The sequence below is a fragment of the Alosa alosa genome, chromosome 7 (assembly GCF_017589495.1).
Source record: "Alosa alosa isolate M-15738 ecotype Scorff River chromosome 7, AALO_Geno_1.1, whole genome shotgun sequence".
NCBI classification, from domain to species: Eukaryota; Metazoa; Chordata; class Actinopteri; order Clupeiformes; family Clupeidae; genus Alosa; species Alosa alosa.
Genome location: NC_063195.1, coordinates 22,594,144 through 22,620,203, shown reverse-complemented (window position 1 = coordinate 22,620,203; position 26,060 = coordinate 22,594,144). Strand labels below are relative to the sequence as shown.

Below are 26,060 nucleotides of genomic sequence, written 5' to 3'. Positions count from 1 at the left end.
TGTCTTTCTTGGCCCCTTGGAAATGTCTATACGATGCTTGATGAGTGCAAAATAAGACCACCAGATGGCAACCAACACCTAAACTGCTAGGCTCTTACAAGCGTCTCTCTGCATGTGTGTATTGGTTTACAGAAAACAAATACACTGAGAAAGAAAAGGGGAAGATGTAAGAACTGAATTTATGTCTTGCAATATCAAAGCATGGGATATGAGTCCAACATATTATTATTAGAAAGGTTTTGATCAAGAGACACAGTGCTAGATTGGAAATAAAGCATTTAATCTTAGGACACATATAATCCATATGAATCAAAATATGTTTTCTTTACCTAACGCTAATCAAGTCTGTAAAACAGTGAAACCATTGGAACCAAACAACGTGAAAGTGAAAATGACACGCTTTGTCATTGCCTTTGATCTGGCTTGTCAAGAAGGGTGTGGAACATGTCAGACCATGTCAGCATGGGTGTAGCACAAGATCCTGGGGCCCTGCATAGGCAGTCTTGATGGGCCCCCATGTTCCTTAACCCAGGTAAAATAAAAACTATTTCAGACTTTTCAAGGGCCCTCTCTCCCCTTCGGCCCCTATAAACAGTAGTGGTTTCCCCCCCAGTCCGACACTTCTTCATGTCAGGCCAGCTGACCACCAAATTAATTAAGTCTGGATTTTACTGGGTGCAGCACTTCAGCATCAAAGGCAGAGAGATGAAAGTGTGTTGAATGTGATGGCTGAAGTGACTGCTGCACATGCCATGTGTAAGACGACAAAGGCCTGATAAGGGCAAACAACAATGGCAATGTACAACAATGTACCACATGGTACGACGCAACTTGTGCTCAAACAACCAAGTTGTAACACCTGTTTGTAGAAAGCATTAACAAAGTATCCCACCTGTGTCACAGTTCACTATTCCGGCATTCGAACACAGTAGTTCCAACCATGGAGGCATTATATGAAGAGTTTGGTTCCAAAATACTATATCTCCATTTTTGAAAACATTAATAAGTCATGTTATGTAATTGTGTATTTCATGCAGTCTACCTGGTTTACATGATTTGAGGCTGCTGAAACTGTCCACTCTTATCTAACACCAGGCACACTGACATCAGTCATCAGTGAAAAATAAACGTTGTCTGTTCCAACCTTGTTTAGTCGTTCATGCTGTTTTTCATACACACATTTGGCATCATGTGATGCCTTTCTGGTACAACTCCAGCACTCATTCCAGTTGATCAGTACTAAACCTGTTTAGGCTGTTGCCTTTTGCTTCATGTTTACACACACATCAGCGACACAAATGTGAAAGAGCTGAAAGTTAGAAGTCCATGAGTCAACTGTTAGCCTACTTGTTAGAGTGTAACATTGAATATTGATCCTGGTGACAAATTGGATGTGCTGAACAGAGGGAGAAATAAATGTTGAATAGAAGAACACCATGTCAGGAGAACATCTCAACCAACAAGGTAAAAAAAACGAAACAATGACTATTGCACATGTAACAATGTAAACACAAGAAGTCAGTATTGTCATATCAAATATTACAGGCTGAGTGTGCTGAGTGTGTCTATGTGTCCACCAGGACCCCATGCTTTCATTCTGGCCATTGGTATCGATGTCCCATTTAATGAGAAGAACAGGAAGTCTATAGAGGAGCACTTAGGCCTCTTTGGGGAGAAAGTTTGGGAGCACACCATAGTGCACATAAAACACAAAGAGTAGCGTAAATTGCACAGTAAATCACACAACAGTTTTGGTTATCATTTTGTAGGATCTTGTTTTCCTCCTTGTTTTTTGATGACGTGATGACGTATTGAAAATGTAGACTGACCAGTTTATGAGCATTCATTGAAACTCAATGCCATTGGGCCCTATTTTCGTGACACAAAACCAGGCGCAAAGCATATTACTGTATTATCCCAACACAAAGCTTTTTCCTATCTTACACTTCAATTTTCTTAAACAATAAACAGGGGTGTGGCAATTAACGACATAAGGTGTGGTCTGGTGCATGATCAAAAAATCGCTATCTTACACTATCTAAAAAGCATTATGCCACTGACCAAAAAAAACCTGGTCTATAGCGAAAGGCGCATATGAAGCACAGCTGAAGACGCACTGTCACGAGATGTAGGCAGTTCCTCTGCAAGATGTCCTTTTTTATTCAGTCATTCGAACATTACTGGGATAAGTCTTGCTTTTTTCAGGCTATGTTTTCAATGCCCATTGTCAGTCAATAGTGAAAGTAATTAACTGTGTATAACTGTTTTGTCGTTAACTATATGACACCACAGTGAAGTTATTTTCACTTAAATCGAGTGCAGATGCGTGTAGCCTATACTCTGCTAGGTTTAGTAAAGCATACTGATGCACTGTTTGAAATTGCGCTTAAAGGGAAGTTGCTGTTAAAGGGAATTCTCATTGGTTTAAAGAATGTTAGGCCCAAAACACACCCATGACTGATTAAGAAACATAAGAGCTGCCTTTTTGCACCAGGCATCTGATGTTTGATAACAAATCCACCCCGAATGTCGACTGGACAAACCCCTAAATGTGTTTACACTATTCACTAATGGCCATGCGTTTTAGATTGTTAAAATAGGGCCCGTTTTCTTTTTAACTAATTCCTAAATGCAGTGACTTTTCTTCTCTTCTTCAAATCTTCAAGTGGTGGTCTTAGGTCCAATTGAGTCAGGAAAGACATCTGTAATAACCACTGTGCTTGGTCAGAGGACAGAGTATGAGTCAGGAAAAAAGACGGGTGACTGTGAAGAGAGAGGGGCGGGTTGGTGGCAGAAAACTTATCTTCATTGATACCCCAGGCTGGGTGGGGTATTTTGCCTTCAACTGACACAGCAGAGGTTATCAAGCATAAGATTGTGCTGAGTGTGTCTATGTGTCCACCAGGACCCCATGCCTTCATTCTGGCCATTGGTATCGATGTCCCATTTAATGAGAAGAACAGGAAGTCTATAGAGGAGCACTTGGGCCTCTTTGGGGAGAAAGTTTGGGAGCACACCATAGTGGTGTTCACCTGTGGAGAATATCTGGAGGATAAAAGCATAGAGCAGCATACTGAGAGTGAGGAAGAGGCTTTGACATGGCTGAACGAGAAATGTGGGAACAGGTGTCACATGTTTAACACTGACAGTAGAGAAGGTTATAATAAAGTGAGTGAGCTACTGGAGCAAATTGATATTCTAGCAAGGACTAGGAACAGCTATTTTAAGCTTGCTGAGGAAATATTGAGGGAAGTTGAAGATAAAAGGAACACTTACAGTACAGGGAGAGAGCACAGCAGAGACGGCAGAAGGTTCAGGACCAAAGAGAAATATTACAGAAATATGGTGAGTAGCTTATTCAAAGCAAAACTAGAGAAGGAATTGTCAGAATGAAATCTTCTCACTATTAAGGACTTATTACTTACTTTAATACAGGGGTCTCAAACTCAAATGAGCTGGGGGCCACTTCTGCCAACGTCATCTGATTGGAGGGCCGCGTCAATGTTAAAGAATAATACGAAAAATAATTGCTATAGACAATGTTTTTTTTTTCAAATACTGTATTTTCAAATACAAAACTGCAAACACAAAGTGCAAGTCTTTTTATCTATCTATAAAATAATGATAAAATAAATATAAATACAAATTATGAAAAGAAACAAAAAAGCATAAAAACAGGTATGTGTGTGTTTCACACCAAATAAAAATATGTTCCTCTCATAACTTATTTAAACCTGGCATATCAAAATTTCAAAAGGCCATGGTTTGAAAGTGGTCAGCGATAAAGTCCTACTGTAAAATCTTTGAGTATAAACAAAAGTTTATGAAGGGGGTAAATTTACCCATCTAATTTGACACTGGATGGTAAGCACCTCAAATGATGCACCTTTCAGTAAATATTGGATGTTGAACATATTTGAGCAGGTTTACTTTCTTTTTGTCATATTACCCAAATAACAAATTAACAGGAAAACAGCAGGCTTAAGATGTAACAATAGTAAACTATTAACCTGTTCCACAAACCGTTATTATAGGTCTACAATAAAGTAGCCTGGTCAAATCAGTTCCTATCGCGGGTGACTTTGTAGTTCTTCAGAGCTGTCTGTACCACGTCCATTACGGACACTATCATTACGATTACCACTGCCACCTCGAGCTATTTTGGGCAAAGGGTCGAAATAAGCATGGTATGCTTAGTGGACACCGTCGTACGCAAAGACGCACCTCCATTCACAGACCCACCGTGACTATCACTGTCAATGGACGATCGGTCATAATATAATCTCCAAAGGGCAGATATTCTCCTTCAGAATCAGAATAGGTGAATAGCATAGCCTACCCAAGACTTCATCACACGTGAACGTTTTTTCAACATTTGGTGTAGGCCTATTTCTGCTTCAATTTGTGCAAAACTATGGTCTGCATCGCTTCCGCGTCATTACAAACAAATGCACGTCTTCATGTTTCTCGCGTGTAGGCTAATACACTGTATTTCCTGAAAACTGTGTGCAGCGATTTTGGGCTTGAATCAAGCTCTGGATGTCTAGCAACTAGTGGAGGAGAGTACAAATGAGATTTGTCACCGTACTTAGATGTATCGTCTGTTTTAATCAGTGTTGTTGTTTGTCGCAATTAAAAATATCCTCAAGGGCCGAATTACATTATTATTTTAAAATAGGCCGCAGGCCGGAATTGGGCCAGGCGCGGGCCGGATTTGGCCCGCAGGCCGGTAGTTTGAGACCCCTGCTTTAACTACATCACAGTAAAGCATGTATGAAAAAAGTATTTTTGATCCACAATTGAGGTCTGATGATGTCACAATTCCAAATCTGTTTAATCAGAGAGCATACCCTCACTACCAGAACTGAAGATTCTTCTGTTGGGGTGGTTGTTCTCCGGGAAAACAATTGCAAAGAATACCATTTTGGGCCAAGTGGAAGATGCCATGATAACTAGAACATATCAGTCTGAGAGAACATCTGGAAACGTTGCTGGAAAACGAGTCTCTGTGGTGGACACCCCTGGCTGGTGGAAGTACATACCTGTTGAATACACTCCAGAATGGTTGAAGACAGAATTACAGAGAGGGCTGACACTTGATTCCAAATCTCCTCATGCCATTCTTCTAGCTGTTCCAGTATACACAACTTTCCTGGAGGAACAGAGGAAGATCACTGAAGACAACATGAAGATGTTTGGTGATGATATCTGGAGACACATCATGGTGCTGTTCACATGTGGGGACATGCTGGGGGACACAACCATTGAGGAGCACATTGAGAGTAAAGGGGAACCCTTGCGGAGAAATGTGGGAACAGATATCATGTCCTGAGTTGGTATGACAAAGAAGAGGAAGTCATGGAACTGCTGAGGAAGATTGAGGAAATGATGGCCGGTATCTGTTTGTTTAGGCCAGAGCTTGGAGCACAAAAACCTGTAGATAAAAAGACTGCTGAAAATCTGATAGACATACCAAAAGAGATGGTACATTTCTTGGATCAAAAATGGCAGAAACTGGATAGAGAATTAGAGGAGAAGATTGGGAACATCTCGACTAAAACTACCTCAAAGATGACAAAAAGTTTGATTAATCCCTTAGATTGTGAGTTTTGGTCTTGGATTCTTCTTCCCCTTCAGTGAAGTTATAGTGAACTCTAACTACTGTTGCTGTAACTGATTTAAACAATATCAATTCATATTATCATAAGCACTACAATAAGAAATAAACTGCAATTGGTATAAATATGGTTATATTTTATTTTTTTATCAGTCAGAGACGATCACCCGCCCTCTGAGGATACTTTGGAAGAAATCAACTCAGGAAAGTGGATCAGTCCACAGAGCCCACCTGAGTCTAAATCCTCCATCAACATATCTGACATTATTAATGCCACCATAGGTATTTTACTCACCTTTAACACGTTTGACTTTTACGTATTGCATGTACAAATTCTTTATTTTTAAATGTTTTCTCTTGAGATGTGCTTGCAGAACAACAATTGGGGTTGATAGAAGGTGAAGAAAATTTCTTTGACAGTTTACTTTAAAATGTCCTATTGTTGGTCATCATGTCAGATGTTTAGTTTTCAGCTGTTTTCCCAAAGGAAAAGGGCTGTGTCTAAAATTATTTGTGCTTATTGAATTCAGTTGTTGCAAACAATGAATATGTCTCTTTTGCTATGAGGGAAAATGATACTCTTGTCACCAAATAGAGCATGAAGACCAAGAACAAATCCGTGAGGACCGTGCAGGCCAGATGGAGAGAATGAGAGAGATGTTGGAGAGGGAGTGGGGGAGAGGAGAATCGGCTATCACAGGACGATTCCAGCACCAATTATCAGGTCGAAGACAATCTGGTTAGACTGCAAAGTACTTTACAAGTCTCAGCATGGTTTATGCATACTTATTGTCCATACTGTAGGTATTGTCCTGTGAGCTGTCAGCCTTGTCCAATTCCAAATCTTTGAAATTCCAGTTATGTATATGGTATTTGATATAAGTATTTATACATTTTAAAGTTTAAACATGTTATAATGGCAAGCGTGACAGTGGTTATTGTATGATTGAATCCCTGCAGGTATGTTGTCTGAAACTGATGTGCTTGACCTTCACCACTCATTTAGAAAGGTCGTCATGTGGATGCATCATGGAACATCAGGACATGGGTCATTTGAGGACTTTGACACAGAGGAAATTGATTGACTTCATGTTAGGAATAAGGACCTAGCACATTATTCAACACTAGCAAATTATATGGATGTTCATGTACCAAAAATGGTATGATGTAAGCCTATCCGCAGAAAAGCTATTGTTTGTAATTCTGTTGTAACTGTAATTCTACCATAGCTATTGTAATTGTAATTTTACCGTAGCAATGGTTTCTTCAAGAAGGGTTTGCAAACTTTATTTTTTCCAAACATTTGTGAAGATACAGTATATATTTTATATTTGAAATGTTATGTATGTATAATGTACAACTTAGTACACTTTATATGGACTCCACTGGAATTCATCATTCTTTATTAGCTCTTTGGAGATATCCATGGCGACTGGTGGTGAGTGTGAAATAACACCACTACACAGCAGCAAACACCTACACCGGTCTGAGGTAGCTTGTAGCCTAAGTGTTTGCAGTGAAACTTTCTGTCTGTATATGAGGATCAAGTTACAGACTACACTGATAAGGAAAGGGAAAACTGCTGTGAACTTGGAGCTTGAGAAAGATTAAAAAAGATATTTCATTGTTTGTGTTCTTTTGTGTTCTTTGAGTACAATTCTGTAAAAATGTGAAGTTGTTGGGAAATATGAATATGAACAATATGAAATTGAGAATCAAAATTAGATGTCAGGATATGCACAACTCACAGTAAAACAAGGGCCCAATCCAAAAACACAGAGGCAACACACACAACAACTCAGGTGGTACTCACAAACGTCACGAAAAGACATTAAAATGAGACAATCTCATCTCAGATGGTACTCGCGTCAGGGCAGAGACCAATTAAAAGAAAGACAAATGCTAAGACAAACAGGGCAATCGTACAAAACAGAGACATCTGAGAGTGTCGGGGAACTAAACAAAGACAGGAAGCACAAACCAAGGAAGGATAAGGGCACAGAACAAGGAAGGATAAGGGCACAGAACAAGGAGATAAGGGCACAGAACAAGGAAGGATAAGGGCACAGAACAAGGAAGGATAAGGGCACAAACCAAGGAAGGATAAGGGCACAGAACAAGGAGATAAGGGATAAGGGCACAGAACAAGGAAGGATAAGGGCACAGAACAAGGAAGGATAAGGGCACAAACCAAGGAAGGATAAGGGCACAAACCAAGGAAGGATAAGGGCACAGAACAAGGAAGGATAAGGGCACAGAACATGAAAAAAAAAACAGAAGGATACATTGCATAACTAAATATCAAGAGTTGGGCATAAAAGTTGCCTGTGACCTGCATACATATTGGACAAACTGGAAGGCCATTAAAGTAACCGGTTCTGAAAGTGTTGTGCATCAACACTAGCCTGGCAAGTCATATTCACAAAGTGAATATAGTCCGGCCACTATAGGATTGGGAATCGTTTACAACGCTAGCATGGTGACGGGCATAAACATAGCGTTAACTTTGAAATCATTGGTCCAACCTAACCAATCACATTGATCAGGGATTCCTGAATGTGACTTCATCCTTTGCATACACAAACTGACAAAAAACAGCATTGGTAGCCAGGAAACAATGCAAGCCCATCTTTGCTGTAAATAAATGTACACATTCTTCCAACCGCAATTTTTGATGTTTGCAGGCGTTGCTCCTACCATTTACCATAGCCCCCTTTCAGATTTGAATATATAGGGTCATCCCCTCTTATTGCTGATTGGCCAGGTAGTCTGCCGACCTGGGGAAGAGCTAGTGAACTGCTGTGTTCCAGACTGTGAATAGGACATTGTAATATATATATATATATATATATATATATTACAATGAATTTGAATTGTGAGGAGCAGAGATGATAGTTGAGGGGAAAGAGGAAATAATGTCAACAGTTGGGCACTTGTATTTTGTGTCTACATGTTCCTGCTTGTCATAGTCCAGTGAAAACATGCAGTCTATCTGGTTTATGTTTTTCTAGCAAACTCCATTGTGTATCATAAAGCGTCTTGTGAATCTGAACTGAATCTTGTCACTAAACTCACCTGTCGTAATGATGTACAAATATTACTATTATGTAGTTATCGTCTTTATTAGCAACTTGGTATCATGGTTTTGAATAAATATACACGCACTTCAAAAATAGCCAACTGGCATGTTATCTGCACGCATTTTGAGCTATCTGCGTGTATGTCAACGCCGCGTAAACATACACACTACTTATCGTCTCACTTCAGCGTGTATGTCAACGTCAAGGATATGGCACCCTCTAGGGTTAGTGTTATGGCGTTGATAAACACGCCAAAATGCTTTTATGCGTTAGATAACACGCTAATTGGCGTGTCATACGCAGTTCATGATATCAGTCTGATATTAGAACTTGCCATAGCGCAACTTGCTACATTGATAAGTATACAATGGCTTAGTAACAATAACAAGTAACAATATCATATTAATGAACTTTACTTTGTGATGACCCCATGTGCCCCCTTTAGGTCCTGATCTGTCAGTGCACTAGCAGGGCTGGGTATGGTTGGGCTATTACCATTATTGTGTGCACCTGTATTTGGGGATGGGGCTATAAAAGGGGGTCCCTGTCAGTCAGTAAATATAGCCTTTGGTATCTGATGCAATATTACAGAAATACATGTACAACATCATACAACACAACATCTAAACTGAGACAGATCCCGAGTCAACCGATCGTCCACCTCTCTCTCTCTGCCATTCTTTGGCACTTTTCTTCATGTCCTCCTTTACACACCCTTCTTATCTCACTATCTCTCCCTCTTTCTCTCTCTCTTTTGGTTCTCTCCAATACCTACTAACATATTCATGACATCTATTAACATTAAGACATTAGTTGCTTTAATTTTGCTCTATTTTGAATAAATTATCTTTTCAATTTAAAATGTAAACTTTTTGTCGTGTCCTTTGTTGTGTTACAGTAACTTCCGTAAAGCTATGGGGTAAGCCCAATGTTTACGTAGTGGATATTGTGTGCGTTTGTAGTGGTTGTGGTGAAGTAATGTTAACTAATGGGATATTTAACACAAAAGATACATGTGTGACAACATGATATAGGCTTTGTGTTCTGATGCAATACTGATGCAGTTATCTCATCATACAACACAACATCTAAACTGAGACAGAAGTTCTGATAACATGCTCAGAAAAAAGCGGTCATTCCGGTTGTTCATATAAACTGGCCAATGCGGTTGCCTTTGAACATGCAAACATGAGTGGAGTAAAGTAATGTGAAGAACTGTAATACTTTCTGTTGATTCCTTCACCAGTTGCAGTCGAAGGCTGAGGATTTTGATATTGGTTAAAGCAAGCCAAACTGAACATATCAGCCAGAGGGGTAAGTAACACACAAAGTACTGTGTGCCATTATACAACATATTATACGACATATCATAATGTGGACATTAAACAATGTAATCAAGGAAAGTTAATTACTTGTCAAAAATGGGATGAGTGTCAGGTTTTCTAGTCGGACCCAAAAGCAGACCAGTAGCAGTTGCAATAACAAGTCTTTATTCCTTGTAAAAAGTTCAACACAGTGCAGCAGAGGTCAATAGCAGAAAGAGCAGTCAATGGCAGGCAAATAATCCAGAGGGCAAGCAGGAGTAGTCCAGCGTTTCTCAAACTGTGGGTCGAGGAGACATGCCAGGTGGGGCGCGAACTGACGTGAAAAACAGGAGTTTTTTTTATTATTTTTTTTATCTGTAACCTGGGCCCAGGTAGCACCCGATGCGCAATGGACGCACTGTTATTCATAGGGAAGCGCTCGTGTCAAGGCAGCTTAGTTAGTCCCGACCTACATGATATTTTGAACGTTGTTGTGAGAGTGGTGAATTTCATCAAAACCCGGCCCTTAAAAGCGCGTCTATTCTCCGCACTTTGCGAAGAGATGGTAGCTGACCAAAAGGCTGTACTGTTTCACAGCGAGGCAAGGTGGCTTTCCCGAGGTAAAGTGCTGTCGCGCGTGTTTGAGCTCCGAGTCGTCGCTTCTTGGAGGAAGAGCACAGGTTTGAATCTGCAAGCACGTTCACTAATGAACATTTCTTGACGAAGCTGGCCTATCTTATCGATATATCTTAGTGATACATTTGAGTTAAATGTCCAGTTAAAAGGCAAAGACAAGCACCTACCTCACCTAGCAAATAAGATTACTGCATTCACCAAAAAAACTTGAGTATGGGACAGGCGCCTCGATCGCGACAGTATTATGCCTTTGAGATTTCTGAGCGAAATCGCTGTAACGTCTGATTGGGAGCCACTCTTGTGATCCCATGTATTAAACAGTAGCCTAGGCCTACATCACATCCCTGCAAAGTTTATTTCAAAAATATTTCCCAACCAGCAGTGCTCAGTATGATTATGCAAGGGCGTAGGTTTGGTCTCAGCTTTGGTGGGGACACATCCACAACTCCTGTTGTCACAATACCAACATTATTGTTTCAATACCAATAGCAAGTAAAGAATCTCGATTTCGATACTATTGCGATTTTTTTCAATTTGATTTGGTTTGTGTGATTTGTGAGATCATTGAAAAATAAAAAGATACCCGCACACTGTTTCTATAAGCTCCCAGAGTGGTTTATTAGTAAAACGTTTCGACCAGGTCTTCGTCAGGTATCCCTGTCGGCTAAGCCTTATACCCAGCACCTGTTTAAATTTGGAGATGTGCGTGCACTCCACTCTGATTTGTGAGATCATTCACATCAGTGGCAATCATAGAATTTGATTGACCCTCCACACACACACACATAGAAAGTGATGGTTGTCATAGGTTTTTTTTTTTTTTCATATTTTGGAATTCATATAAACTATAAATGTATATTGAGAATTATTTATAGTATTTTATGATCTGCATGATTACTAATAGCTAAACATATTTAGTAATTTGATTACATCATATTGATATTTAAATTATTAGGCTACACTTGTCTATATCATCACATTTGGTGTGTAAATCTAATTGAGTGCCTGTCACTTTAAGAGGAACGTGAATGCTGAAAAATAGTTTCGCAAGTGCAAGGATATGTGGATTCAATTAATCATGTTTGCTATGTTATTAGATAAAATAAATGTTAAACAAAAACTAACAAGTCAAAGAAAATCTTTCTGGGATGAGATCATAGAAGAGATAAGTGTCTCGCAATGTTCATTTCTATGAGTAGGCCTATGGAAATGCACCAGTTTATCTTTTATTTCTTTGCATTGTGCAGGCTACATTCACAAATACATTAGCCTACATAAACAGAATATAGGAACAGGAAAATATCTCGGATCCATTGTTTATTGCGACTGCAAGATTGGTTGCCCAATTAGCCTAACAGTCAGTGATAATGACTAATAGCCTATGTGACTGCCCGTGCGGCACACCCTTATTCAACATGACTCCTAACTTTGGTTGAAAGATTACAGAAGCTAGGTTAGCTGTGACAATATCCTGGGTAATATGCTATTTTAAACAGTAAAATCCGCATTTGAAAGCCTGGTCACCAGTTGCCAGTTTGTATGGCTAATTATTTTGCCTAGACTCAATGAAAAAGCTTTGTATTTTTGGGTGGCAAAGCTGATCTACAAACCACAAAAAGGGGCAAACATATACATGCTGAAGGGCAAAGGGAATATCACAATGTTTTACTCTGGCCTTTTTTGGGATAGGCTTGGCAGACAGCCCTAACTTACCGTTGTCGTTGACACACCCACTCGCTTGACTGCCGGTGCAAACAAGTACAGTAGCCTGTGCTTTGACACTCTCCATGCGTGTAGGCCGACTGTAGCGTGCATGTCAGATAACCCTTCCCTCTCCCCCTCTGTTTTTCAGTAAATCATATGACGACGTTTTTTGTACTGTTGTGCTGGCTGTCGGAATGATCAGTATTGAGAGTATGATCGCTAAAATATTGGTGGGGACAATTTTGTCATCTTGTCAAACAGAAATATGTGTGTTATGTATTTATTTATTATTATTATATCTGCAGCACCAGCTGATTTTAACTCTGTTGAAGAGGATATATTTAGAACTTGTCATTATTTCAATACATTTGACAATTTTAAGCTTGACCTACCACTTTCTTAGAGCGATGAGGGACAGGTGGGGCTCGAGAATGCCCCCTTGATCAAAGTGGGGAATGAAAGAAAAAGTTTGAGAACCACTGGAGTAGTCCAACACAACAGGCAGGCAAATAGTCCAAGGTAGGGGCCTGTTGCACAAAAGCAGAATTAACTCATTGAATGCCAAGCTGTTTTCGGGAGCTTTGTCCTATAGTGCCAGCAATCTAGACCATTGTTGATGATTTTTGTACAGCCACAGCATATTCTGTGTTATAGCTATGAACACATACAATAGCTCGATTAAAAGGCGAGACTTTAAGCTCTCGGTGGGTGCAAACCGTGTATTTCTACACGCCTCTGTTCCTGAGAAAGCTAAACAGTGGCTAGTTTTCATCAAAATCGCTGTTTTTTTCTAGAAATGGATATAACGTATTTCATGAAATATGAAGTGTTGCCTGTTACTTACTTGAGTAAACTTTCCGGGAAGTGATCAGCGAGACCTGGCGAGACTGCCACCTAGTGATAGACCCACGAAAATGGCCTGGTTTTGACCTGACGTGCATGCGTCACTGATTCGACCCAAAGCGGCAACCGAGTTATGATAAAATGTCCAGATTGTGCGTTTTCATGAGTTTCACGATGTCATATATCGTATATTTCATTTCCATTCATCCCAGAGTTCCCAAAATCACATATAAGGTGTGTTAGAGTGTCTAGTTTCGCAATTTAAAAAAAGCTAAAAACTTAATATTACGTTTTTGGCACTCAACGCATGGGAAGAAAAAACTTAATATTACGTTTTGTTAAGACATCTGGGATGTTACGATGAGTTAAGACATCTGGGATAAGTTACTGAGCTTTGCTCAATGAATCCAAAACAAGAGCGTACAGGCTTAATTGGTTGCACAACGAGCAAGCCAGGATGAGCAGACACGGATTCATCAAGCCAGGTGAAACCTATCCTGGATAAGTGCGCGCTCACGGCTCCCTCAAATAGACCCCGCCACCGATCACAGATTCACCATGGCAACTAGAGCGGCTTCATTGCTTCTTCTGGTGTTAAGTAGGTAGCGATAGCCTTTTCACAACAGCAACAAACAGCAACACCTCTGTTTAGGAGAATATTGCAACTAGTGCCGCGACCACCACGCGGGATTGGGTTAGGCACTCTTGTGACGTCACATTGTCGCATAACAGGTCGGGAATGGATATGTAAAAGTTAATTAATGATCACAAACATTTAAAAAATGACAGTGGGTCTAGTTACGTATATATGATAACAATGTGTAGTGGGCAGTGGATTAACTATTGGTTTCCGTTTGTGGTGACTGCTGACTGAGATAAGGGATGAGATTAAATAGATCCTGGAATTTAGCCTGGTCTGGAGCAGGCTAGCTCCACAGAATAAATCGCCATGGTGATTTATACCATAACATATCCTGCTGCCCCCTATCCCACTTTTGTGCAACTGGATCACAGATAAATTGAGCCAGGATAACCAAGATATACTCTTAACCAACCTAGGCATGGTCTAGGTAGGTTAGGTTGGTCCGTCCAGTTGATGTGGACTGAACCATAACCCTAAAAACCCTAACCAATCACCATCGTCCTAGGCACGGTCCGTCACAAACACAAAACAAATGAGCCAGTTAGCTTACCTTAGCTTGCACCCCAGGAAGTGTAACTTCTCCTTACCCACAACCATTCACTTGCTCGTTCTGCCTTAGACTTTGTCCACAAATGCCCAATTCAGACAGCGAGCCAATAGCAGATCTGGCCACAAACCCTCGTGCGCCGATTTCAATAGGCCTTTGTCGCACACTCCAACCTCGCTGGGCTGCCTCCTCTGCTATTTCAGTATATTTCTATCTCTTCAGCCTGTTTCACTTTGTCTTCCCAAGGGACTGTAAGGTCAACGAAATAAACTATCTTCTCTGAATCCGACCACAGAAGAAGATCCGGTCTTAGTCTAGTGCTCACTATACAGTATGTGGAGATACCGCCATCTGCTGGACAAGATCAACCTTCATAATTGGACAATTACCTTCACCATCATCAAACATGTTCTGAATGCCTTTTTAAAAAATCAGACACCGTATGACGCAGTCCACCTTACTGTGATCACAGAATTCATAGTTTACCCACCTCTTATTTGACAAACTACACCGGAACAGTTTGTTATTTTCTATGGTCCAGGCTGTTTTTGGTGCCATTTTTGTAAAGGCCTGGACTATCCACAGAGACCACATATTTTTTTACAGTGTATTCAGGTCACCAGCAGCTAGCGGATGGTGAGGTGATGTTTGCTGTATGTGATATAAAACGTTTTAGCTTAAAAAACACATAACATCGCTTATAGCACTTTTAAAAACATGCAACACGCAAAATATACAGGAGTGAAATATACAGTAAATATAGCCTTTGTTTCCTGTTACTACAAATATAATATGAAGTTATTCTGGACTATTCTGACTGGGATTTAAGCAGTCTATACAATGTGTAATAAGTCTCATTATACACAACATCTATATTTAGACAGGTATGTTCTGATGACATGCTTGGAAAGGCAGTCATTCCTGTTGCTCAAACTCAAACGTGTTAATGCAGATGCCTTTGAACATGCACAAACAACATCTTCAAGGCGAACTTGAAATTAATACCTTCTGTTGGTTCACTGTCCAGTCAGTTACAGTTGAAGGCTAAGAGGTTTTGGAGGGCTTTATTCTTGGTTAAAGCAACACAGATGTAACCTACTGAACAGACAATGTCACAAGAACATGTCAGCCAGAGGGGTGAGTATTACAAAGTATGACTTGTACATGTACTTTGGAGTGGGTAAGACTGTTTTTAGTGGCAGGCTAACACATACTGATGACTTGCGCTAGCCTAGGACCTGCGAACTCTGAAATTAGGACTGAATGAAAGGTGTTGAAAATGGTGTTCACTGATAAATATCACACTTGCTAACTTGGAAATGAGGTCCTATGTCCAAAATCCTGAACCACCCCTTTAAGCATTTACTGACAGTTTTTTGTCGTGCACCTGGGATGTGCAAAATGGCCTCTGACCATCAGGAATTACCATTACCAAACAGTCACATTATTAAACTTTGAGATTTTGATTTTGAGATGTGATCAGAGTGCAACATATATTTCAGAATTCAACACGACCTGTTATGTGTATATTTTTCATTGTGTTTCAAGTGTTGCTTTCTGATTTAAATGTAAATAGAATGATGAGATGATTGTGTTGATATGTTACATTAATATAGTTCTGCATAATGAGTGTCTGCATGATGTCTTCCAGGGCTGCGAGTGGTGGTTTTGGGTTTTCATGAATCAGGGAAGACATCTTTGATAAACACCTTACTCAATGAGACAGGGTCAGATTCTTGCAGAAAATTGATCTGTATTGATACCCCAGGCTGGTGGAGGAAGTATCCTTTGAGTGACACAGCAGACTTCATCAAACAAAAGATTATTCTGAGTGTGAATGAATGTCTACCAGGACCTCACGCTTTCCTTCTGATCATCGACATTAATAATGTTCCATTCACTGAGAAGATCAGGAAGTCTGTAGAGGAGCACTTAGGGCTCTTTGGGGAGAGAGTTTGGGAGCACACCATAGTGGTGTTCACCTGTGGAGAATATCTCAAGGGTACAACCATAGAGCAGCACATTGAGAGTGAGGGAGAGGCTCTGAAGTGGGTGGTAGAGAAATGTGGGAACAGGTGTCACATGTTTAACATTGAGAGTACAGGAAGTTGTAATGAAGTTAATGAGAATAAGAACAAGCTACTGGAACAAATTGATGGCCTGGTGGCAAAGTATGGTAACAGCAGTTTTGAACTTGAGAAAATATTGAGGGAAGTTGAAGAGAAGAGGATCAATCATCAGGAGAGAGCAAAGATGAGACAGCAGAAGGTTATGGACAAAAGAGAAATGTTACGTAAATACGGTAAGCTTAATTATATGAAGCAAAACTATGTATAAAGAATGGTCTTATGCCCCATTCTGATCTCATAAGTTTAAAATATTTCTTACATAAATGCAACAGTAAGTATAAGTAAGTAAGTATATATACTCTTTTGATCCCGTGAGGGAAATTTGGTCTCTGTATTTATCCCAATCCGTGAATTAGTGAAACACACTCAGCACACAGTGAAGTGACGCACACACTAATCCCGGCGCAGTGAGCTGCCTGCAACAACAGCGGCGCTCGGGGAGCAGTGAGGGGTTAGGTGCCTTGCTCAAGGGCACTTCAGCCGTGCCTACTGGTCGGGGTTCGAACCGGCAACCCTCCGGCAACCCTCCGGTTACAAGTCCGAAGCGCTAACCAGTAGGCCATGACTGCCCCTATATATTTATATGTATGTATAAGTATATGAAAAGCAAACACAGAAAGCTGTGTGGGTTTGTGATTCCTTGATGATGGAATGATCTACCAACTGCTTTCAAAACATTGTGTCCCTGTCCATCTTCAACAATCTCTCTTTTAACCTCTTCCAAGAGCACCTGTTTTCCAACACCTTTAACACTATCTTGTCTTAACTAGTATTGTGCACTTCTACACCTGATCTATGCACTTGGTCAAATTAGGTGGAATTAGTACTTAGTGAAAGGTCTACTGGTTTATTGAAGCATTGGTGTTCTTCAATTGTAAATTGTTTTGGATTCAAATGAGCTAATGGCCTTGTATTCTCAAATCTGCTCATTCAGGGGTTATACCATCACTATCAGAACTTAGGATTCTTCTATTGGGGTGGTTGATCTCGGGAAAAACCTCTGCAAAGGATACAATTCTGGGCCAAGTGGATCGTGTAAACAAAAAAAGAACTAATAAGTCTGAGAGAAACTCTAAAAAAGTTGCTGGAAGACAAGTCTCTGTTGTGGATACCCCTGGTTGGTGGAAGTACTTACCTGCCAAATGCACTCCAGAATGGGTGACGACTGAGTTACAGAGAGGGCTGACGCTTGATTCCAAAGCCCCCCATGCCATTCTTCTGGCTGTTCCAGCAGACACAACCTTCCATGAAGAACAAAGGAAGAATATTGAAGACAACATGAAGATGTTTGGTGAGCAGGTCTGGAAGCACACCATGGTGTTGTTCACATGTGGAGATCGGCTTGAGGACACAAGCATTGAGGAGCACATTGAGAGTGAAGGACAGCCATTACAGTGGCTTGTGGAGAAATGTGGAAACAGATATCACGTCCTGAGTTGGAATGACAAAGAAGAGGAAGTCATGGAGCTGCTGAACAAGATTGAGGAAATGGTGGCCAGTAACAGTTTATTTTGGCCAGAACCTGAATCACAAACATGTATTGATAAAAAGACCACTGAAGATCTGATAGAAGTGCCAAATGAGATGGTGCAGTTCTTAGACCAGAAATGGCAGAAGATGGATAGAGAATTAGAGAAGATTGTGACCATCTGCAGTGAAACAACTTCAAAGCTGAAAGGAAGTATGGATAATCCATACACAAATTGTGAGTTTTGCTTTAGCTGTTTTCTTGCTTTTGCTCTAACTGGACTTTATGTTTATGTAATATTAACTAAAAAGCATTAAGGAGTATACATTATATTTCATTTGTAATCAGTTGGAGACACTCACCCATCGTCTCAGGATGAGGAAATCAACTCGGGAAAGGGCATCAGTCCACCTGATTCTAAATCCCCCATTAAGAAATCTGTCTTTGATGCTGCCACAGGTAATAACTCCATCTGATATATCACCTCTCTTTTCATTGCAGGTACAGTATATGCTTGTTTTGGTTTTTAGGCTGGTCATTCGATTTTTAGGTTGATTTAGCTTTTCAGGTGAACAGTCCAATACATTTAATGGCCTAGTATTAGTAAGTTACTGCTAAACTAGTAATATCAAAAATATGAAATACATGTAGCAAATGTCATTCACATTGCAAGGTCAAAGTTTTAAATTAAAAGTGTCAAATGCATGTTGCAAAAGTAATTCCCATTGCTGAAATTACCATTGCAAGGTTAAGGTTTTGACCAGTATTCACAGTTTTTACTCATCAAAAAACGAAATGGTACATGATGTGATTAGGTGATCATTTGAATGCCTACTGACCTCACCCATGTGATCAACCAGGGCTTGATGACCAAGAACTGGTCGGCGAGAAGTCTGCTGGTCAGATGGAAAGAATGAAAGAGATGTTGGAGAGAATGAAAGAGATGTTGGAGAGGGAGTGGGGGAGACGGGAGTTGGCCGTCACACAGAGATTTCAGCGTCAGTTGACAGAGCTAAGAGAATCTGGTAAGGCTACACTTTAGAAGTTTCACAAAGTGGCTTGTACTACTGTACCTTTAAAAGAAAAAAGATAATATTTTGACTCAATAATTTTTGATGATTCTTGCAAGCTGTGAACTTTGTCCAGTTATGAAAGGGAAAAAAAATCTAATTGCATTTCATGTAAAATATGTTTTTTTATGTGCTACTACTGAGGAACTACTACATGATAGCAGTAGTTCCTCATCCATGTATGTTTGAATCCCCCTAGGGTCTGAAGCTGATGTGCATGACCTTAACATTCGTGCATTTGTAAACCCAAATGTAAACTAATGCATACAAAGTTGTGCATCTGTGAAATAATTTCTCATTAATAAAATTCTACAGATCGCTTTGATTTTCTTGCACGACTACAAGACAACTCATAGAAGCAGATTCGAGCACTTGTATCAATTGACTTGTAGTCGTGCAAGAAAATCAAAGCGATCTGTAGAATTTTATTAATGAGAAATTGCGAATGTTGTGGATGTTCTCAGATAATGAAACACGGATGTGCAAATTTCGATTGGAGCAAAAGTGTTGAGTGCATGACTCTTGAAAGTTGTGACTCACAGGATAGGATTTGTGTACCTGTAACAAGGATTTGTGAACCCGTAGCCCCTATTTTGTGTTAACAAGATATAAAAAAATATGTACAACTTTAACTTTACTGTTACACATTTGACTTTAGTGTGCGCATGCAAAACCTGCAGTTAAATGTGCTCGCCACTTTTGCACCAAATATACCTTCATATTTAGGCACCTAACCCAAAGTTGCTTACAGGACAATGAAATGTATATATGTAACCTTTAGATAAGTGTCTAAATGAAAGTAAATGTAGTTAATTTGAAGGTTTTGACCCGTGACAATATCCAGTATTTTACTTATCACAAATGCTACATGATGCGAGTAGGTGGTCATTTGAATGCCTACTGAGCTCACCCATGTGATCAACCAGGACATGAAGACCAAGAGCCGGCCAGTGAAAAGCTTTCTGGTCAGATGGAGAGAATGAAAGAGATGTTTGAGAGGGAGTGGGGAAACGGGAATTGGGCGTCACCCAGAGATTTCAGCGTCAGATATCAGATCTAAGAGAATGTGAACACATTAGAATACATTTTGCAGAATGGTTTGTAAAACTGAAATGCTTGTCCTACAAGCAATGTCCAATTCCAAATGTCACATTATCTTTAAAGGGGTTCCAATAAAGTTTTTTTGCCACTAGGCTTGTATTTTACACAACTATTGTGAATGCCACTCATGGTAAATTTTGATTGGTTTAGAAACTGGCAAGCATAATCTCCATGGCTCCAAGAGCCATGTTGACTGACAATGTAAAAAACACAATTTCATACAAATAGTAGGCTATTGTACAATTGCAATTTGTGATTTCCCGGGTCGGGGGGAGAGCGAAGTTGCGAGGCTGGTTTTAAAGGTGTCATAGTCCTTTAAAGGTGTCATATTAAGGTAAAACATTTGCATAGGATCCCTTTGAACTAAAATGTTGATATGCTGTGCTATAGCTTTTGTATTGTAAGCGGTGCTTATTTTTGAATCCCCACAGGATCCGAAGCTGATGTTCATGACCTTAACCTATCATATAGAAAGGTCGTCTGGTGGATTCATCATGGAACATCAGGATATGCTTCAAATGAGCAAGAAGTTTTTGCATTGCCCTTAAACAGACATGTGCATGTCAGGTAAATGAAAGAGTAAATCAGACAGAGACATCATCAACAAAGAAAAGGAAGAGATTATTACAGTAGATGGTTTATAAATAAAGGATCATGTTCATATGCGTATTTAAATAGCCATGTATCTGAGGCCTGGGGACAGTGAAAGTGAATCGCTTCATTTGGCCACTTACAGTCTGTACTCAAACAAAAATGTAGACTTGTTACCATCCAAAAATTGACTAGGTTACTTCCACTTTAAAGGACAACCAGCACCATCATTCATTGCTAAAGCTTATCATATAGATGGAGACATCATAGTCTATTTGAATGTATCTTGTGTTTTATGTATACTGTATATGTATATTCTGTATTCTGATGTATGAAATAATACATGAGCTGATCATCATTTGCCAATTCATAATACATTGTATAGTGATGGCGTGCAATCAGTCCATACTGACCCTGTTGTCAATATTGCTGTATACATTGCTCTTGTTTGTTTTCCCCTTATGAATTAAACACCAATCAGTGACTACATGAACATTGTATTTTCTGTGGTTTCCTTTATCAGTAACCATAATTCACAAATTCTTCTGAAATGGATTACACAAAGGCTTTAACTACACTTTCTCTTACATAATTAAAACCTCCCCGGAAAAAGCCCACATTACACATTTAGTGTTTTAATGGCTTTTATTACAATTTACATATCTCCTCTCAACTCCAGAGGCCTGGGTGAGTGATGGCTATGCGTGCTGTCTGTGGGATATCTAGTTGCGGGCGACGGTCTGGACGATCCAGCTGTGCAGGTAAGACACGCGGGCATAGATGGCAGGGGAGCGCACATTGCAGTTGCTGGTGCCCCAGGACACGATGCCAACGTGGGACCACACGCCTCCGCTCTCACACACCAGAGGTCCGCCAGAGTCACCCTGGAGAGAGAGAACACATGGGGCATCATATACTGTCTATTCAGCTCGAGATATAAAGGTGACACACAGGGTGTACGTGCATGCGTGCGTGAATGTGTGCGTGTGTGTGTGCATACAAGTGTGTGTGTGTGTTTGCGTGTGTGTGTGTGTATGTGTGTGTGCGTGTGCGTGTGTCAGCGGTTTTCTCACCTGGCAGGAGGAGACTCCAGAGGCTCCGGCGCAGATCATGGCGTCTGTGATCCTGTTGCTGCCCCAGTGCTGTCTGCACTGAGCAGGGCTGAGCAGAGGCAGGGCGGTCTGCTGCAGGATACGGGGGCTCGCTGGAGGGGCGGGAGAGAGAGAGTGGACAGAAGAGAGTTATTTTACTGTGACAAAACAATTAAAAACATCTTGAAATATGTGTGTGTGTGTGTGTGTGTGTGTGTGTGTGTGTGTGGATAAACATGTGTGAGAATGTGTGTTTCTGGATTAGACACTCACTTGTGGTGTCAGTTTGTGTGTGTGTGTGTTTGACAGTGTGTGTGACTGTGTATACAGGACCCTCAGGTGATGCCAGTCTTTCCACTAACAGTGGTGACATAGAAAGAAAGAGATGGAGAGAGAGAGAAAGTGTGTGTGCGTGTGTGCGTGCGTGTCAGCAGAGGCGCCGCGGTCATGCTCCCCGAGGACCACGCGGTGAGACCTGGCACTGGAGTCACACAGATAACAACCAGCATGTAAGAGGATGTGTACAAGTGTGTAGAGACATGCATCACTGGATGAGAGTGATGGGATGGACACCTGGACACACACACACCCTATTCACACACGCACCCTATTCACGCACGCACACACAGACACACACACACATACTTTCTATTGCTCTCATACATACAGCACATACACAGACAGACAGACACACGCACACACATACACACAGAGACACAGAGAGAGAGACACAGAGAGAGAGACAGAAATAGACGGCAATGGGCAGCAGTAAGGACCCTGTACTGGTTGATCAGAGAACCTCCACAGAAGTGGAATCCATTAGATTGCTGTGTGTCAGAGAAGAAGATGAAGAAGAAATAACTTATTTAAATAACTCATTTAATAACTCATAATTCATCTAGGTATCGTTAGTTTAATCTACCTTAATAACAAATAATAATTAATAATAAATGAATAAATCAAATATATAAGATAGTTAAAATGACTTTGACTTTGAGCATACCTGACGAGACACCTGCCAGGGCCAGGAGCCAGACACGGCGTTCTCTCCATTGACGATCTTGTTGTAGCCGCTCACCTGGGGCTTGATGGAGGGAACCCCACAGCCTGGGGTCAGGAGAGAATACAGAACAAGAGGGGTTGGAGAGTGACCACAGTAATATAAAAATTACACAAAGTCATATATCTGACTAATGGCTATACTCTTTCAGCCATTACAGCACAAACACATGGCCACTCTGTTTGTTTAAGCCTCTGAATCACAAACATGTATTGATAAAAAGACCACTGAACATCTGATAGAAGTACCACATGAGATGGTTAATTTCTTCGATCAGAAATGGAAGAAAATGGATACAGAATTAGAGTAGAAGATTGGGACGATCTGCAGTGAAATGACTTCAAAGCTGAAAGGAAGCATGGATGCTCCATACTAAAATTGTGAGTTTTGATTTAGCTTTTTTTCTTGCTTTTGCTCTAACTGGACTTTATGTTTATGTAATATTAATTAACACTATAAGCATTATTAAAATAGGATATAAATACAATAATTATAAGTTATATTTCATTTGTAATCAGTCGGAGATACTCACCCATCGTCTCAGGATGAGGAAATAAACAGAGGAAAGGGCACCAGTCCACCTGATCCTAAATCCACCATTAAGAAATCTGTCTTTGATGCTGCCACAGGGAATAACTCCATTTTGGACTCATCTGATATATCACCTCTCTTTTCATTGCAGGTATGCTTGTTTCCCAATTTAAAAAAAAAAGTTTTGGGGTTGATTTAGCTTTTCAGGCAAAGAGTTCAATACATTGGTAATGCTTTAGAATAACTGTTGTTATCCTTTAATGACATTAACTAACTGTTAACATGCAGCTTGTAAGTGTTAATAAGCAGCCTTTTAAGTTACTTACAAGCATATTTGTTAACAGTTGTCAGGAAGAGGTGCTCTAAATAGGTGGTAGATTATGTGGAGATCAGATGAGATCAGGATGTCACAACAACTCAGTCAGGACAGTAAGACGTGCAAAGGTGATTTTCTGTGCAACAGCAGTCCTGACATGGTAAAATATTTAATATCTATATATCAAACAATGAGTAGGCATACCATTTTCATCAGCCTAGACCAGTGGTTCTCAACCTTTTTTCCCCCCTGTGAAATATTTTTTTTCAGCCAAGTACCCCCTAACCAGCGCAAAGTTGAGAAAAAAAGACTTAAAATAGAGCACTGTGCCATCAGTGTCTAATTTATTAAACTTTGGGACTGATAAACACATACACGTACAACGTATATTTTCCTGAAATATTTATTAAGTAATTGTTTTTTAAGTATTTTTGCATGGATCCTACTTTTTAAATATATGTATATTTTAACCCGTAGTACCCTAAGCTGTTTTTAGGGCATTTTCACTACATTTATTCATTCTGTCATTGTAAGTGCCACACATATATATTGTTTTTTTCCCGGCTGAGTCTGGGCTATCCAGATCTGCCATGATTTCATGTATTAGTAGCATTGCTTTTATTTAGATTTTTAAAGAATTAAATGATAAAAAGCGTATTATAAAAAATCTTATATTTTGACATGTATCTCACCACAGCAAGCTTATAGCTCTACATACATTTAATGTGTGTGTAGGGCAGACTGTCCTGAATCTGGCAATATCATTGCCATGGTGGAGGGATTCTCTGGGGATGAGCAATTTACATATGTGGTGTGTGCCCAGGGCCGGATTAACCATTAGGGCAACTGGGGGCACGGGACCAGTAAGGGGCCCTAGGCACAGTCAAAATATTACTTTTGATCACGTTACAAATGTAGTACTCACTTCCCTAATTTTATGCAGATTTTGCAACCCGTTCAATCAAAATATTATGTTAAATCACGTCAAAAACAGTGTCTGTAGCTGCCTGCACAAATGCTGCCTGCCATCAGTCAATGAGTGAGGGCGAGCTATCACGTCGAAACATTTCATAACACCCGGACTACGCTATAGTCATGTCATGTCAAGATGTCATTTTAGCTAACGTGGTTAGAAGTTTCTCGGATGCAATTGAGCAGTTAGTCCACACTTCATCAACCCACAAACATGAAATCTACTTCTGTCAAAACTTTCGAGACTACATTAAGTTTTGAGTGTAGCGCAGTAAGCACAAGCATACTTTTGTGGCTTTACGCACAGTGAGGGCATTCGTGTTTGTTAATGCCTGGTACAGATTGCAATCTAATGCAGACAAGGCTTACATGCTAAGAATATTACTGTACACACGTTTTGACAACAGACGAAGCTAAAGGTGAAGATATCTATCTCCTGTTACTAGATCAGCAGGTAAGACAGGAGGTGAGGGTGCCCGCATCGCCAGACAGACTACCCCAAAGCACAACCAGTAGGTTCCAGCAGCTTTGAGAACCACCGATGGGCTGCTAAGAAAGGCTCTGTTGTAGTTTCTATGATAGCCTACACATACAAAAGTAATTTCTGTCAATTAAACCTCTTATTAGTGCAGATTATTTATGGGTATCCTCATTTATTGTGATGTCTAAATTCCATGATAGTGTTTGTTTCACGCAGTGTGGTTTGGATGAGCCAGACCGTGCAGCTTGCCTGTCTTCTGTCCAAAATCGCGTGATTGTAGTGTAGATGGGTGTGTGTACCATAGTATTCATTCCTGCAAGCAACCCTGAGTCTGGCGATCAATGCGGGTGGCACTCTCGCGTCCCGTCTTACCTGCTGATCCAGTAACAGGAGATCGATATCTTCACCTTTAGCTTCAGATCTGGTCAAAACGTGCGTCATATTCATGTAAGCCTTGTCTGCATTAAATTGTGATCTGTACCAGGCAGAATGCGCTTGCTCTGTGCGTAAAGCCACTACATTTTGTGTGTGCTTATACTGCCCTGAAAACGTAATTTAGTGTCTCTCCCTTTCAAAAGTTCTGACAGAAGTAAATTTCATGTATGTGGGTTGATGAAGTGTGGACTAACTGCTCAATTGCATCCGAGAAACTTCTAACCACGTTAGCTAAAATGACATGACATATCCTAGGACTTGTAGGCTTAGTAGGGTAGGCTACAAGAATTTTTTTGGGGGTTCAGGGGTCTTGGTTTTTTTGTTTTTTTGCAGTTAATTGGACGTTTTTTACGAAGCCCGGGAGAGCTCACTTTAAGTGATATTTTTTTCTGGTTGTGATCATTTGTGAGCACGTTTTCCTTTAATTGAGCCCTCGAATTA

The 26,060-nt window shown here is 40.3% G+C and overlaps 2 protein-coding genes across 3 annotated transcripts; one reads left to right on the top strand and one right to left on the bottom strand.

The window, feature by feature from the left end:
- The first annotated feature begins 9,913 nt into the window (after positions 1-9,913).
- On the top strand, positions 9,914-21,226 carry LOC125297830 (GTPase IMAP family member 8-like). 2 transcript variants are annotated; one of them, XM_048248331.1, is made up of 7 exons: positions 9,914-10,011; positions 15,402-15,511; positions 16,026-16,676; positions 17,438-18,208; positions 18,320-18,430; positions 18,832-18,996; positions 20,574-21,226. In XM_048248331.1, exons 2-7 carry the CDS (start codon positions 15,484-15,486, stop codon positions 20,711-20,713), a joined length of 1,866 nt encoding a protein of 621 aa, XP_048104288.1. In that variant the 5' UTR covers positions 9,914-10,011; positions 15,402-15,483; the 3' UTR covers positions 20,714-21,226. The 2 variants fall into 2 exon arrangements, with proteins under 2 accessions (XP_048104288.1, XP_048104289.1); XM_048248332.1 differs by lacking the exon at positions 9,914-10,011 and adding an exon at positions 12,761-12,860.
- Positions 21,227-21,364: 138 nt separating this feature from the next.
- LOC125298309 (chymotrypsin B-like) lies at positions 21,365-23,969 on the bottom strand. Its single transcript, XM_048249012.1, has 6 exons — positions 23,417-23,969; positions 22,828-22,931; positions 22,541-22,651; positions 22,287-22,305; positions 21,807-21,937; positions 21,365-21,617 (listed from the first exon to the last, which is right to left on the bottom strand). Exons 1-6 carry the CDS (start codon positions 23,418-23,420, stop codon positions 21,456-21,458), a joined length of 531 nt encoding a protein of 176 aa, XP_048104969.1. The 5' UTR covers positions 23,421-23,969; the 3' UTR covers positions 21,365-21,455.
- Positions 23,970-26,060: the final 2,091 nt, after the last annotated feature.

What these genes read in the sequence shown, in the direction of transcription:
- LOC125297830 (XM_048248331.1), top strand. Translation starts at nt 15,484, where the DNA reads ATGTCACAAGAACATGTCAGCCAGAGGG. An exon ending in AGAAATGTTACGTAAATACG is followed by an intron (nt 16,677 to 17,437) that starts GTAAGCTTAATT and finishes CTGCTCATTCAG; the next exon opens with GGGTTATACCATCACTATCA. An exon ending in GACAGAGCTAAGAGAATCTG is followed by an intron (nt 18,997 to 20,573) that starts GTAAGGCTACAC and finishes GAATCCCCACAG; the next exon opens with GATCCGAAGCTGATGTTCAT.
- LOC125298309 (XM_048249012.1), bottom strand. An exon ending in CCTGGCAGGTGTCTCGTCAG is followed by an intron (nt 22,652 to 22,827) that starts GTATGCTCAAAG and finishes TCTGACACACAG; the next exon opens with CAATCTAATGGATTCCACTT. An exon ending in CTGGAGTCTCCTCCTGCCAG is followed by an intron (nt 21,618 to 21,806) that starts GTGAGAAAACCG and finishes CTCTCTCTCCAG; the next exon opens with GGTGACTCTGGCGGACCTCT.